We start from the raw sequence: 17,114 nt of genomic DNA, 5'->3' as shown, positions 1-17,114 counted from the left end.
CCCACATTTCGTTTTTTCTCTTAGCGACTTCTTCGTTGCTCTGTTGGGTCTTTTATAGATTTTGCGGTCTTCTGGTAGACGGTCTTTTGGTAGGCTTTCTTGTCTTTAATTAAATTTTCTACTCCTTCGTTCCACCACTCAGGATTTTTTCTTTTGTCTGCTTCTTGGTAATGCCTCTTTGGTCGCCTGATGAATGTATTTTTTATATCTTGATATTCTTCTTCGGCTGTTTCTCTCTGATTTGCGTTATTATCGTCGATTTTGTTACTTTTTAGGGACTATACAGAATTATTAGTTGTACCGGTTTCTGCCTCCATCCGGCCTGTTGCATCTGGAGCATATGCGGACGATGATATTTTTGAAGAAGATTCAGGTTCTATGGTCCTTGATACGGATGAATCATATTCATCAGTTAATGAAGAGGTTATTAACGATGTATCTCCATGTGATGATCCGCAACAGGTAAATTATTGTTTAACTGGTTAATACATTATATTATTGTTTTACTTTCCTAATTTTTTTGTTTGAAAATAGATCAAAAAGTAGAATATTAGTCTCCATCTATCTATCTATCTATCTATCTATCTATCTATCTATCTATCTATCTATCTATCTATCTATCTATCTATCTATCTATCTATCTATCTATCTATCTATCTATCTATCTATCTATTTATCTATCTATCTATCTATCTACAGTCGGAAAAATGAAAGAATACCCATGAACAAACATACAAAACACGCTGTATTTTCCTGTCACCGTGACACAAAGAAAATTGTCCAGTGCAAGTACATGTAACAATAATTATTACATGTACTCGCGCTGGCCAATTTTTTGTGTGAGACGGTGACAGGAAAATACAGCGTGTTCTATATGTTCGTTCATGGGTATTCTTTCATTTTTTCTACTGTATCTATCTATCTATCTATCTATCTATCTATCTATCTATCTATCTATCTATCTATCTATCTATCTATCTATCTATCTATCTATCTATCTATCTATCTATCTATCTATCTATCTATCTATCTATCTATCTATCTATCTATCTATCTATCTATCTATCTATCTATCTATCTATCTATCTATCTATCTATCTATCTATCTATCTATCTATCTATCTATCTATCTATCTATCTATCTATCTATCTATCTATCTATCTATCTATCTATCTATCTATCTATCTATCTATCTATCTATCTATCTATCTATCTATCTATCTATCTATCTATCTATCTATCTATCTATCTATCTATCTATCTATCTATCTATCTATCTATCTATCTATCTATCTATCTATCTATCTATCTATCTATCTATCTATCTATCTATCTATCTATCTATCTATCTATCTATCTATCTATCTATCTATCTATCTATCTATCTATCTATCTATCTATCTATCTATCTATCTATCTATCTATCTATCTATCTATCTATCTATCTATCTATCTATCTATCTATCTATCTATCTATCTATCTATCTATCTATCTATCTATCTATCTATCTATCTATCTATCTATCTATCTATCTATCTATCTATCTATCTATCTATCTATCTATCTATCTATCTATCTATCTATCTATCTATCTATCTATCTATCTATCTATCTATCTATCTATCTATCTATCTATCTATCTATCTATCTATCTATCTATCTATCTATCTATCTATCTATCTATCTATCTATCTATCTATCTATCTATCTATCTATCTATCTATCTATCTATCTATCTATCTATCTATCTATCTATCTATCTATCTATCTATCTATCTATCTATCTATCTATCTATCTATCTATCTATCTATCTATCTATCTATCTATCTATCTATCTATCTATCTATCTATCTATCTATCTATCTATCTATCTATCTATCTATCTATCTATCTATCTATCTATCTATCTATCTATCTATCTATCTATCTATCTATCTATCTATCTATCTATCTATCTATCTATCTATCTATCTATCTATCTATCTATCTATCTATCTATCTATCTATCTATCTATCTATCTATCTATCTATCTATCTATCTATCTATCTATCTATCTATCTATCTATCTATCTATCTATCTATCTATCTATCTATCTATCTATCTATCTATCTATCTATCTATCTATCTATCTATCTATCTATCTATCTATCTATCTATCTATCTATCTATCTATCTATCTATCTATCTATCTATCTATCTATCTATCTATCTATCTATCTATCTATCTATCTATCTATCTATCTATCTATCTATCTATCTATCTATCTATCTATCTATCTATCTATCTATCTATCTATCTATCTATCTATCTATCTATCTATCTATCTATCTATCTATCTATCTATCTATCTATCTATCTATCTATCTATCTATCTATCTATCTATCTATCTATCTATCTATCTATCTATCTATCTATCTATCTATCTATCTATCTATCTATCTATCTATCTATCTATCTATCTATCTATCTATCTATCTATCTATCTATCTATCTATCTATCTATCTATCTATCTATCTATCTATCTATCTATCTATCTATCTATCTATCTATCTATCTATCTATCTATCTATCTATCTATCTATCTATCTATCTATCTATCTATCTATCTATCTATCTATCTATCTATCTATCTATCTATCTATCTATCTATCTATCTATCTATCTATCTATCTATCTATCTATCTATCTATCTATCTATCTATCTATCTATCTATCTATCTATCTATCTATCTATCTATCTATCTATCTATCTATCTATCTATCTATCTATCTATCTATCTATCTATCTATCTATCTATCTATCTATCTATCTATCTATCTATCTATCTATCTATCTATCTATCTATCTATCTATCTATCTATCTATCTATCTATCTATCTATCTATCTATCTATCTATCTATCTATCTATCTATCTATCTATCTATCTATCTATCTATCTATCTATCTATCTATCTATCTATCTATCTATCTATCTATCTATCTATCTATCTATCTATCTATCTATCTATCTATCTATCTATCTATCTATCTATCTATCTATCTATCTATCCATCTATCTAATTAGCCTACTTCGGTCCATCTTTGGACATAGGCCTCCCCAATCCTTTTCCATCCTTATCTGTTTGTTGCTATAGTTATCCACCTAGAGCCCACGTGCTTCTTGATATCATCTGCCCATCTCATTTGTGGCCTTCCTCTGCTTCGTTTATATTCCCACGGTCTCCAATTTATGAGAATTTTGTTCAATCGGTCTTCTTTTTGTCTTATAGTGTGTCCTGCAAATCTCCATTTCAACTTTGCAACTTCTTGGCTAACATCCCTAACTTTCGTTTTCTCTCTTATCCACTCGTTTCCCTTTTTATCTATTAGTGTTGTGTGCAACCTTTGCCTTTCCATTGCTTTTTGCGTTTTTATGATCTTGTCCATGTTTGCTTTCGTAAACGTCCACGTTTGAGAACCGTAAGTGAGAACAGTGAGTACGCATTGATTGTACACTTTGGTCTTAAGATGTTGTGAATATCTTTTGTTTTTAAAGATGTAGCTTAGTTTTCCAAATGCCGCCCATGCCAGTCTAACTCGTCTTTTGATCTCTGCTGTTTGGTTTTCCTTGTTAAGTTTTATAATTTGACCCAGATATATATAGGGTGTCCCAAAAGTAGTGGAACGGTCGAATATTTCGCGAACTAAACATCGGATCGAAAAACTGAAAAATACGTGTTCAATCATTTTCAAAAATCTATCCAATGACACCAAACACCAACCCCCACTACACCCCCTGGAGGTGGGGTGGGGGGTAACTTTAAAATCTCAAATAGAAACCCCTAGTTTTTCTTGCAGATTTCGATTCGTTACGTAAAAGTAAGCAACTTTTATTCAAGGCATTTTTTCGAACTGTGGATAGATGGCGCTATAATTGTGAAAAACGATTTATCCTGATACCATAGGTAAATTATAGAAACGGTCTAATATCTCGAGAAATACACTTCCAAAGGAGAAACCAAAAAACAGGTTTTTAATAATTTTCGAAAACCTATCGACAAGCACCAAAAATGACCCTCCAACCCACCCCTGGAGGTGGGGTGGGGGGTAAATTTAAAATCTTAAATAGCAACCCCCACTTTTTAATGCAGATTAGAATTTGTCATGAAAAATTAAGCAACATTTATTCGAAACATTTTTTAATATTGCTGATAGATGGCGCTAATAAATCGTATTTTTCCAATTAAAGCGCCATCTATCAACAATTCTAAAAAATGTTTCGAATAAATATTGCTTAATTTTTCATGACGAATCTGAATCTGTAATAAAAAGTGTGGGTTGCTATTTAAGATTTTAAAGTTACCCCCCCACCCCACCTCCAGGGGGTGGGTTGGAGGGTCATGTTTAGTGTTATTCGAGAGGTTTTCGAAAAGTATTAAAAACTTTTTTTTGGTTTCTCATTTGGAAGTGTATTTCTCGAGATATTAGACCATTTCTATAATTTACCTATGGTATCAGGATAAATCGTTTTTCTCAATTATAGCGCCATCTATCCACAGTTCGAAAAAATGTATTGAATAAAAGTTGGTTACTTTTACGTAACGAATCCAAATCGGCAAGAAAAACTATGGGTTTCCATTTGAGATTTTAAAGTTACCCTCCACCCCACCTCCAGGGGATGTAGTGGGGGTTGGTGTTTGGTGTCGTTGGATAGATTTTTGAAAATGATTGAAAACGTATTTTTCAGTTTTTCGATCCGATGTTTAGTTCGCGAAATATTCGACCGTTCCACTACTTTTGGGACACCCTGTATAATCGTGAACTAGATTTATTTCATCTTGTCCGATCCTGATTGTGATGTCCTCATCTGTATTTGCTTTTATGATTATGGTCTTGCTGTAATTCATATTAAGGCCTATCTTTCCCGCTTGTATGTCCAGTTCTTTCATCATTTCAAACAATTCTTCTTTTTTATCGGTTATCAATACGATGTCATCGGCGTACCTTAGGTGGTTCAAGCGTTGTCCACAAATTTTTATACCTTTTTCTTCCCATTCTAATCTTTTAAAGATATCTTACAGAGCCTGATTGAAAAGTTTCGGTGATATTGTGTCACCCTGTCTTACGCCTCTATTTATTTGAATTGATTGTGTTCCTTCGTACACTTTAATTGTTGTTGTGGCTTCTTTATATATATTGGCTATTAGGTCTGTATATCTGTGGTCAATTCTGCTTTTAATCAAAGAACTTTTCACTGCCCAATGTTCGACAATGTCAAAAGCCTTTTCGAAATCTATGAACGCTATATATAGAGGGATGTGGTATTCATTTGCTCGTTCTATAAGGATTTTCATACTTAATAAAAAATGGTAACTTGTGCTAAATCCCTTTCTTAAACCAGCTTGTTGTTTCGACTGGTATTCGTCAAATTTTGTCGTCAATCTATTGGATAAAATTTTTGTTAGGAGTTTATACATTACATTGAGGAGTGTTATAGGACGGTAGTTTTCTTATATCTACTTTGTCCCCTTTCTTGTGTAGGAAAATGGTTACGGATTCCTTCCAGGTGTTTGGGATTTTTCTTTCTTTTAATATTTTGTTAAAAAGGGGATGGAGAGTATTAATTACCACTTTTCCACCATATTTCAGCATCTCTGCAGTTATTCCGTCTTTATAGAATATTAGTAAATTCATAAAATAAACAAACAAATAAATAAATCTTCTTCTTCTTTAAGTGCCATCTCCGCGACGGAGGTCGGCAATCATCATAGCTATTCGGATTTTAGAGACGGCTGCTCTGAAAAGTTCATTTGATGTACATGTTTGATATTACGTCTCCCTATGTTTTTCTCTTGGATCTTTCCCTGCATAATCAATTGGAGCAAGTTGTATCTCTATCCACGTGTAATATGTCCGAGATATTCCAATTTTCTGGTTTTGATTGTATTTAAGACTTCCACTTCTTTATTTATTTTTCTCAGAACATCTTTGTTGTTGACGTGTTCTCTCCATGATCTTTTCAGAATTCTTCTATACACCCACAACTCGAATGATTCCAGTTTTTTCATTGATGCCGCATTCAAGGTCCAAGCTTCAATTCCATAAAACAAAGTCTAGAAAACGTAGCATCTAGCCAACATAACTCTTAGTTCTAACTTCAAATTTCTGATACAGAGCCCTCTTCTCATTTTATTAAAATTTGCTCTAACCTTTTCTGTATCAGAGTAATAAGTAATAAAGCCACAATTAGACTATACACTAAGCATTTTGTGTTTCTTTTATTCCATAGAAACTTACTTTCATTTATAAAAAACTTTCCTGAATATTAGAAACTTAGGATTTTTTATAAATCAAACTGAGGCTGCTACAGGGCTGCTCCACATCCCCTACCCTGTTTAAAATATTTCTGGAAAAAAACCTGAAATTATGGAAAAAAATACGAAGGAATAGGCATACCAGCAAAAAACGAATGCCTAGGTATATACTATAACGCTTGTTTCACATTATAAGAATTTTGACCGTGCGATCGAATGTTTCAAGCGGTGAAGGAGAAAGATTCCATATAATTGCTCGAGCTACTATGTAGATTTTAACCATCGCACGGTCAAAATTATTATAATGTGAAACAAGCGTTAATTTTGCTGAAAACCAAATAGTGATTGCACAAGACGAAGATGACCTCAGCTAGCTTTATGACAGGAAAACTGGAAAAGGAATAGAGAATGGAATGGAAATAAACCTAAAGTAAACTGAATGCCTAACAACGGAGAATACAGAAATAAAACAGTTGGAAAGAGACGAAGGCAAACAAATCAAAGGAACAGACAAGTTTAAGTATTTATGTTTCATCCTATCAAACAAAGGAACAACTGACGCAGAAATAACAAATAGACTAGGATAAGCACAAGACTACATATGACAATTGAACCCCGTACTGTGGGATAAGAACAGTATAAAATCAAAAAGAAGAATAAAATAAAATAAAAATGTTGCAATGCGAAGGCAAAACAATCTTACTTTTCAATTACAATACGGAGTGCAGTCCAGTCCCTTGAATCGCGATTTTCGGCTCTTATTGGAGCCTTCATCGGAAGGAATGTAGGCACTGTTCTCCATATTTTAACTGATTCGTATCGAGAGGTTTTCCCACCCATTGCAACTGAAGTGATGATAGTAGGTGGCTAGCGCCATCTGGCATTGAAAGACGAAGTAGTTTTCAATCCTAATAGTAAATTATTAAAATTGAAAATATTAAAAATATTACTAAAAGATTTTTAAATTGAAAACTTATTGGTACACTTTCCTGGTGACGCCTCCAAGACTTCTACAATTTGCAAGTCAAATGGATGCTGCAGTGAAGACGAGAGGAAAGGAATTCTACACTATCCAATTCACATCCCCCGTCTGCAGCTGGTAAAGTTCTAACGGAAAAATGTACCTAGTTACTCTACGGAGTAATACGACTATAAAATAAAAATGTATACCATTTTTATTCAGTTGCAATGCGAAGGCAAAACAATCTTACTTTTCAATTAGAATACGGAGTGCAGTCCAGTCCCTTGAATCGCGATTTTCGGCTCTTATTGCAGCCTTCATCGGAAGGAATGTAGGCACTGTTCTCCATATTTTAACTGATTCGTATCGAGAGGTTTTCCCACCCATTGCAACTGAAGTGATGATAGTAGGTGGCTAGCGCCATCTGGCATTGAAAGACGAAGTAGTTTTCAATCCTAATAGTAAATTATTAAAATTGAAAATATTAAAAATATTACTAAAAGATTTTTAAATTGAAAACTTATTGGTACACTTTCCTGGTGACACCTCCAAGACTTCTACAATTTGCAAGTCAAATGGATGCTGCAGTGAAGACGAGAGGAAAGGAATTCTACACTATCCAATTCACATCCTCCGTCTGCAGCTGGTAAAGTTCCAACGGAAAAATGCACCTAGTTACTCTACGGAGTAATACGACTATAAAATAAAAATGTATACCATTTTTATTCAGTTGCAATGCGAAGGCAAAACAATCTTACTTTTCAATTAGAATACGGAGTGCAGTCCAGTCCCTTGAATCGCGATTTTCGGCTCTTATTGCAGCCTTCATCGGAAGGAATGTAGGCACTGTTCTCCATATTTTAACTGATTCGTATCGAGAGGTTTTCCCACCCATTGCAACTGAAGTGATGATAGTAGGTGGCTAGCGCCATCTGGCATTGAAAGACGAAGTAGTTTTCAATCCTAATAGTAAATTATTAATATTGAAAATATTAAAAATATTACTAAAAGATTTTTAAATTGAAAACTTATTGGTACACTTTCTTGGTGACGCCTCCAAGACTTCTACAATTTGCAAGTCAAATGGATGCTGCAGTGAAGACGAGAGGAAAGGAATTCTACACTATCCAATTCACATCCCCCGTCTGCAGCTGGTAAAGTTCTAACGGAAAAATGTACCTAGTTACTCTACGGAGTAATACGACTATAAAATAAAAATGTATACCATTTTTATTCAGTTGCAATGCGAAGGCAAAACAATTTTACTTTTCAATTAGAAATAAATATTCAATTAGATATAAATAAATAAAATAAAAATTCCATTTTTATTCAGTTGCAATGCGAAGGCAAAACCGTCTTATTTTTCACTTAGAACAGGGAGCGCAAACCAGCACTCTAAATCGACGATTCTCGACTCTATTTGGAGTCATCATCAGAGAGGCGTAGGTTTGCTGCTTTATGCCCGAAGTGACAAAACTACGAAAGCTTATCCCCGCATTGCAACTGACGTTTATGGAGTAGGTGACTGGCGTCATCTGGCAACTGAAAGGCAAAGTTTTCAACCTAATAGAAACATTAATAATATTGAAAAATATTAAAAATATTACTAAAAGATTTTTAATTGAAAACTTATTGGTCCATTTCCCTGGTATCACCTCCATGGCTTCTAAAAATTGCAAACCAGATGGATGCTGAAGCGAAGAAGACAAGAGGGAATTCAAAAACTTACAATTCACGACCCCGTCTGATCAAAAAGAAGAATATATAGCACCATATCAAGAACTATCCTGACTCATGGGTTTGCAAATTGGATAATAAGTAAGCAAAGCAAAAAACAAAATAAGAGCAACAGAAATGGAATTCCTAAGGGAAAGCTGCAGAATAACAAGAAGAGATAGAATAAATAACATCGAGATTAAGAAAACAATGGGGGTGACTAAGATATAAGAGACTACATAGAATAGAAGATATTAACTTGGTACGAACATGTCAGAAGAGCAGACATGTCAGATAAAGGAAGATAGGCAGACCCCTAAGATATTTCAGAGATGAAATGGATAAAGCAATGGAAAGAAAAATCCTGTAGGACGGGACTGAAAAAACAGAAAGAACTGGAGAAAACAGTTGAGTGAAGGAATAGAGTGTAAATTGTGGAAATTCTTTGTACGGAAATACCTATATAGTTATACACATCTTAAAATACAACAATAATTTTTATTACGTACGTAGATACCTATTATATTGTAGAGAATTTTAGAGATTTTTTTATTAACGGTTTTTAATTCTTTGTTTTAGGAAAATCCTGGTGACCTAATATATTCTTCCGTACATTCGGAATGTTCAATGCAATCTAATGTAATGGTTATGGATTCGCAAAGGTAATAAAGCTTTATTAGTATTATGTCTATGTATATTTTCAAATAATAAATACTGTTTATTTTATATTCAGTATTTTTCAGAGTTATGGACAAATTCGATAGTCTCAAGCAGGTAAGTTATATAAGTATTATTTTATATAATATACAGGTTGGGAAAGAATCTAACGTTGGTATGCGTTTTCAATGGGCGCAACAGAGGGAGACGTATTAAATGTGTATTTAAAACGGTACAAAACATATAGGCAGACTGGGCGGCTGGGCCACCAAACCAATTCGTTTCATTGAAAACGTTGAATTATCCTATCCATGTCTATTTGTCCCAGAGACATTATAAACAACTCCTCCGTCATTAGACTACATAGAAGGAAAAAAATGAGGTGTAGAATATAAGCCTATAGCCCAAGGATAGTATTAAAGGTGAGAAACTTTACATCGGACTTCCGGTTACAGAGTTGCAAGCGGAAGTACTGTTTGAAAGTCACCGAAATAGTACTCAGTTCCGGTTTACCCCATAATACTATAACTATAAATAAAGAGATAGTATTTTCCCGTAGCGCAAATACGTCCGAGTTCGCGCATTGATGACGTAACTGGAGACCGGAAGTTAAATTTGAATTTTTGTTAAAGTTAATGGGATTTGTATACATTATGTGATGAAATTATTCAATTAGCAAAATAAAATTAAACTTCAATGTATTCGAAAAAAATTTAGTGTCGGGATTCCAGTCAAAATAACTGTCAAAGATAAAATATAAAATACAACCGCGAACAATTCAAAGTAATCGGACATTACGAATGATTACGAACCATTACGAACTTGCCGGTCTCCAGTTACGTCACGAGTTCCGAATGGGTAATATATTATCTTGTTATTTATAGTATCATGGTTCCCCCTACCCTATCCTACTACGCAATACCCAATACAACGCCGACGCCGTTTATTATATTGATTGATTATCTTGGTATTCGATAGTATCGATATCGATAATATTGATATCGATTCGAATGAAGTAGGTATTCGCAAACTAAAGTGCAATGTAAAAGTAACCTTGTAACCTTTCGGGATAGTATAACCGGTTTTTTTACTCGGTTTTTCCCGTAAGTAAAAAACCGGTATAACCGAAAACCGGTTGTTTTGTTAACAACCGCCATCCCTAACCAAGGCTCTTTAATCTTCTTCTTTTCTAAAGTCTTTCTAAGCCATCCAATTGTGGTAGGTATCTCTAATAATAACAGGCAAACTTTTCGATTGTATTATTATTATGACGCCCTTACGTGTTCCAGTTCAATTCTTCTACTACTTTTACCCTGAATAAACCTTCAGTCTCATCTTTTAACAGCATCAAAATGGTTACTTTAATAAATGACTATATCTTCTATTCCGTTTTAAATACCTACATATTAAATACCTACGTTTTTCTCTGTTTCTCCCATCGAAAGAGCATACCAACGTTAGATTCTTTCCCAACTTGTATACACAAAATAATATCTATATAGAGTCAAGAAACAAAACTTGCTCAATACCTTCAAAATATAAACTATGATCAAAAATTTGGGCTACAGCAGAAGAAGAACCTATCTGAGAATATTCCTGGTACTGTGGATGAAATAGTCAACTTAAGAAAAAGTGAATTAGACGAAAAGTCGTCTATAATATCAGCTGGATCTATTCAACCGCATAAGAAACACAAAATTAGCGAAGTAAGTAAAATATAATTTAACAGAGAACCCTTTGCTTAAATTTTTGTTACACTTCTTTAGGCGCAAAACGAAAAAAATATTGAGAGTGAATTTTTATAAAAACGACAATCTGAAGTAAGTTACGTATCCCTGCAAATAAACAATGTAAAAAAATATTACTTACACATTGGCTTCGTTGATTATAAAAAGGCATTCGACTCCATGGAACTTTGGACAATAGAAAGAGAGCTACGAATAACTGCAGGATATATTCCCGATACAGAATGCACATACATAATATTTACAAGAAAGCTACAATGAAACTACAAATAGATGAGAAAACCGGAGCTATACCAATCAACAGAGGATTTCGCTAAGGAGACGTTATCTCAAGAAAGCTATTTACACTGGGACTGGGCGTGTTTAAAGATATTAACTGGGCAGATAAAGGAATAAATGTTAATGGAAGAAAACTGAGTCATTTGACATATGCTGATGACAATGTAATATTCGCTACAAGCTTCGAAGAATTACAGACCATGATAACGCAACTAGGTATTTCAAGCTTCATGGAAAGTAGGTCTTAAGATGAACTTGGAAAAAACAAAAATAATGGCGAATATCCTGAACATTAGAAAAATACGAATACATCTACCTGGGGCAGATAATACAATGAAAGTTAACAAAGAAAGTCAAACAGCCGAAATTATCAGAACACTAACGTTAGTGTGGACAGGATTTGGAAAACTGAGTTGGATTTTGAAAAACACTAAAATAAAATTTTATATTCGAAAACCAGAGTTTACGATCAGTGTATCCTTCCTATGCTCACTTATGGTTTACACACGTGGACTCTCACCAAGACCAATATGGATAACATTGTAAAGGCACAAAGAGCGATGGAAAGATCAATGCTCGGAGTGAGACTTATAGACAAAAAAAAACAAATAATTGATTAGAAACGAAACCAAAGTAAAAGATGCAGGAGAACATGCTGCCAAATTAAAATGGAGCTTCGCAGGACACAATACGCGACTGAAGGGTATAACAGTGAATCACGAATTACAACAATGGAGATTATGGTTACGAAGAGAAGCTAGTACGTTCTTTAAAGGTAAAATATTGCAAAACCTCTAAATTTTAAAGAACCGCTTGGATTGACATTAAATTTGGCATACACAGAGCTAACAAGTCAAAGCAAAAAAGTGATATTGTGCCGATGTGTGCTTTTGCCCTAGGGGTGAGTTTCACCCCCTTTTGGGGTTGAAAAATATATGTTCGAAATAAGTCCGGAAATGGATAAAATGACTAATTCTAAGCAACTTTTGTTCTATAAAGTTTTTTCCACCAAAATAACCACGTTTGCAGACGGTTTTTCGCAAATAACTCAAAAAGTAAGTATTTGATCGAGAAAAAAATTCTTATCAAAAATATAGCACGTAAAAAAGTGAAAAACATGGTGTATATATTAGGTCACTACACCTAGTAGAAGCAGAGTTATAGCTAATGAAAAATAGGTTGATATTCGTCAAATTCCAAATCGAATATTTTAACGTGCCATAACCAAAAAGCGAAGCATTTTATTGCAGAAAACTCATTTTAAATTTTTTAAAGTGTTTAAAAAAATGTTTATTTTTGTTTTTTAAAACAAATTTTTACCATCAAAAAAGTAAACAAGTTACGCTCAAAATGAAGTTGGTCACTTTTTTTTGGTAAGAAATCGGGAAAATCACCAATTAATTAGCATTTCAAATGAACTTAATTGTTACCACTTCACAAGTTTTTTACTTGCCTATGTATTGATCATATGATCTGTAAGTTTAGTCAGTTCAAAGTCCTTATTTTTGAAAGAGCTGTAGTTAAAAGGGCTTGAACGAGTCACTTATCACGAGTGTATGCAAATTTAGAAACATCGAATCTTAACCAATTTTTGTCTTACAGAAAAACAAAAAAAATACAAAATATTCAGAAAAGTAAAGCAGACTTTTTTATTGTTTCAGACTTTTAGTATCTCTAACAATTTTTAAGTTATTTTGAAAAAAAGCATTTTTTCAAAATAAAAATTTTTAAAAATTTTAATTTAAAACCAAATTTTTTCAAAAATAAGCACTTTGAATCTATGAAACTTACAGATCATATAAACACAACATAAGTAAAGTAACTTGTGAAGCGGTAACGATTAATTGCATTTGAATGGCTAATTCGGGGGTGATCTTCCTGATTTTTTTGCCAACAAAAGGGACCAGCTTTATTTTGAGCGTAACTTGCTTACATTTCATGCTAGAATTTTTTTTTATAAAACAGAAATAAAGATTTTTTTAAACAATTTAAGAAAGTTGTAATGTGTTTTCCCCAAGAATGCTTCACTATTTGGATATTTCACATTGAATTATTCTATTTGGAATTTTTCGAATATGAACCTATTTTTCATTAGCTATAACTCTGCGTTTGCTAGGTATAGAGACATAATATATACACCATTTTTTCCACTTTTTATAGGCTATAGTTTTGCTAAGAATATTTTTTTCGACAAAATGCTTACGTTTTGAGTTATTTGCGAAAAACCGTCTAAAAACGTGGTTATTTTGTTGAAAAATGAACATATTCACTTGCAAATAACTCGAAAAGTATTGATTTGGTGAAAAAACTCTATAGAACAAAAGTTGCTTGAAATTAGTCAGTTTATCCATTTCGGGACTTATCTTGGACATATATTTTTCCCAAGATGGGGGTGAAACTCACCCCCAGTGCAAAAGCACACATCGGCACCATATCTCTTTTTTTCTTTGACATGTTAGCTATGCCTATGCCAAATTTCATGTCAATCCAAGCGGTTCTTTAAATTTTACAGCAAAAACCGCGAAAGAATGTACTAAGCAGAGGAAGACCACACACGAGATGGGCCGATGACATAAAGAAGTTTGGAGGACACAACTGGAAACAGGTGGCGCAAAATAGACAACACTGGATTGAATTGGGGGAGGCCTATGTCCAAAGTTGGATTACTGAAGGCTGAAGAAGAGGCCTAGTTGGTTTTTTGTTAACGTATTATATGCTCTAAAATCTAAAACTATATTATGAGGGCAGAATTAAGATTAAATAGGTAATTTTGAATAAATTTTGACAGCAAGTAAAGTGGCAGGATCTCTTAATGACACAATCTGGAAGAACAAACACCTAAGACAAGACACAAAAGCAAGAATTTATAAAGCGACATACCCTGCCTAGACACATCTAAAACGAGACGACTGACTACATACTAGAAACACCAGAGATAAAAATACTTCGACGAATATCAGGGAAAAGTCTGTTGGATAGAGAGAGAACCGAAAACATAAGAAGATTATGCAATGTAGAAGACATAAATGGGTGGGTGACAAAACGGAAACAGGAGCGGAACGAACACATTAGTAGCAAGGGCGGATCCAGGACCGATTTTCGGGAGGGGCCATGAACTTTTTTTTGGGGAGGTGTACCGGGGGACAAGGGGGTAATTTTTAAAAATTGCGGTTAAAATGGTGAGTTTGAAGGCACTTTTTACACACTTTTGAGTTCTATAAAGACATTCAAAAGTTATCGTTAATAAAGTATTATTAAAGTTGTTACCGATTCATCCACATTTCTTCGGATCCAGTGCAGTTCTTTCAACAAATTTAATACTATTTTTTCCAATGCTTCTCCTGTCACTCTGTCAGGCCTTGTTCTTCCCCTCTTTCTTGATTTTCACTAATAATTGTTTTTATGTTCTCATATGCGTCAATTAACTTGACAAAGTTTTCACGAATGTTGTTATTGTGTATATATTTCAAATTTAGATAAAGCTGTTCTACGTGGGATACGTCGGTTATTTCGTCAAATATGACAGAGTAATAATTTGCACTTTGAACCTGATTCATGTTTTGTTCAATTATTTCTTCACCACAACATATTATTAATTATTGATTTTGACTGGTGTTACTAATGTATGTTCCTGCTAATAGGTGTCGTTGAATAGTCTTTTCTCCTGATGAGATTTTAAATCTTAACAATTCCCCTCATTACTAGGTCCAGCATCTTCGTCCAGAAGCAGAAGGCCATCATCACGATTTTAGAGGGATATTTTGTCGACCTAAGAACACTATAGACTCTACTATTGGTCGTAGTCTTTCTTTATTTTCTTGTATCTGTTTAGAGCTTTGAGAGTCTTTATGGTTTGACTGACTGGTTGTGATAACTTTGTAGAAAATCCACCTAAACCTCAACGCACTCCTTGTGATATGATGTTTTTTCATGGATTTGTAAGGCTCCGTCTTTGCCCATGAGTTTGGCGAAAAATGTTAAAGGTTTCATGATAAGGCTTTCGGCTGTCATCCCTTTATTATGGCCATATTTTTCATTAGAAAAATAAAATTCAATACTTGCAAAACAATCCATTTTGACTGTTTGAAAATACCAACCAACTTCTTTGTTGTAAGTTCTGGTGATCCAAGTAACGCTTCATTTCTTTTTATTTTTTGTGTGTATAGAATATGGAAATTGATAGGATTTTGATGGCTGCCAAGATCGTTCTAACAATTGGCACTTACCTATATTTTGATTTATAAAACATCCTATGTCATTCTTGAAGCTTCTGTTACTGCCTTTGTTCAATTCTAGTCCAGAAAATATATTTATCCCCTGTTTTATACATATTATATGTGTTTGAAACTAAGAACATTTGAACTGCCAATATTTAAATTTATATTTTTTTAAATTCTCGGAGGGGGCCATGGCCCCCTCCCTGGATCCACCCTTGATTAGTAGATTGGCAGAGGATAGGATAGTACGAATAGCACGAGATAAGTCACCAAATGGACGAAGAAGTATTAGCAGACCAAGAAAAAGATGGTGCGATAATTTAAACAGTTTAGGAGGCTAATATTGAAGAAGAAATAGGCTTTAAAGCCTACATACAAGATGAAATAAAAAATAGACAGAAACTTTGACAAAATAGCATAAATTTTAGGTTAAGTTGTTTTTATAAATTAAATGTAATTTCTTGAGTAGAGTTATCAGATATTAGATTATAATTTGAGAAAATTATAATAATATATGTATTATAACAAAATCAATTAATACCTAATGCAAGTATACCTATAATACATTATTCATTTACAAAAGGAAACAAGTTGTAAGAAATACAAATAGAGCTTTTTTAGTCCCTATGTTGCATAATTAAAGTTATCCACCAGAATAATGTTATCTGTGCGGTGTGAAATTGGTAAAAACTTCCTCTAGATTTGTTAAAAAATTGTTTAGTTTGAAATTTAGGATGACAGAATGTCAATGTAGTAAAAACAAACAGTGTAGCCTTAAAAGTCACTAAAAATATAACCAAATTGCAGAAAAAATTGCATGGAAAATAGGACATATTCTATTTAACTGCAACTTCTTGCAGCAAGAAATTGCTGCAAGAGGTTGCAGCTTTTCTGTGCAATTTTCGTATGACACGATGCAATTTCTATTGCTGCAAGAAATTGTGCAATTAATTGCGCAATTAGTTGCATCGTGTAAATAGCCCATTCTTTCACGGTTTTTGCTCTAAATTTTAAAGAACCGCTTGGATTGACATGAAATTTGGCATACGTATAGCTTACATGTCAAAGAAAAAAAAAGTGATATTGTGCCGATGTGTGCTTTTGCCCTGGGGGTGACTTTCACCCCCTCTTGAGGGTGAAAAAATATATGTCTAAAATAATTCCGGAAATGGGTAAACTGACTAATTTTAAGTAACTTTTGTTCTATAGAGCTTTTTCGCCAAGTCAACACTTTTC

At 33.2% G+C, this 17,114-nt stretch overlaps 1 protein-coding gene across 5 annotated transcripts in view; it reads left to right on the top strand.

The window, feature by feature from the left end:
* The window catches only part of LOC126887424 (uncharacterized), a 60,368-nt gene that overhangs the window by 31,122 nt on the left and 12,132 nt on the right, over positions 1-17,114 (top strand). For 3 of the 5 annotated variants that reach the window (XM_050654944.1, XM_050654945.1, XM_050654948.1), the window contains 4 exons: positions 276-462; positions 9,560-9,642; positions 9,724-9,754; positions 11,140-11,343. In XM_050654944.1, the coding sequence (XP_050510901.1) occupies positions 276-462; positions 9,560-9,642; positions 9,724-9,754; positions 11,140-11,343 (505 nt within the window). The remainder of the gene's footprint in view (positions 1-275; positions 463-9,559; positions 9,643-9,723; positions 9,755-11,139; positions 11,344-17,114) is intronic. The other 2 variants (XM_050654947.1, XM_050654946.1) reach the window with 2 other exon arrangements.

Source organism: Diabrotica virgifera, chromosome 6 (assembly GCF_917563875.1).
Source record: "Diabrotica virgifera virgifera chromosome 6, PGI_DIABVI_V3a".
Lineage (NCBI taxonomy): Eukaryota > Metazoa > Arthropoda > Insecta > Coleoptera > Chrysomelidae > Diabrotica > Diabrotica virgifera.
The sequence above is the reverse complement of the archived record's forward strand: the minus strand, read 5'-3'. Positions and strand labels throughout refer to the sequence as shown.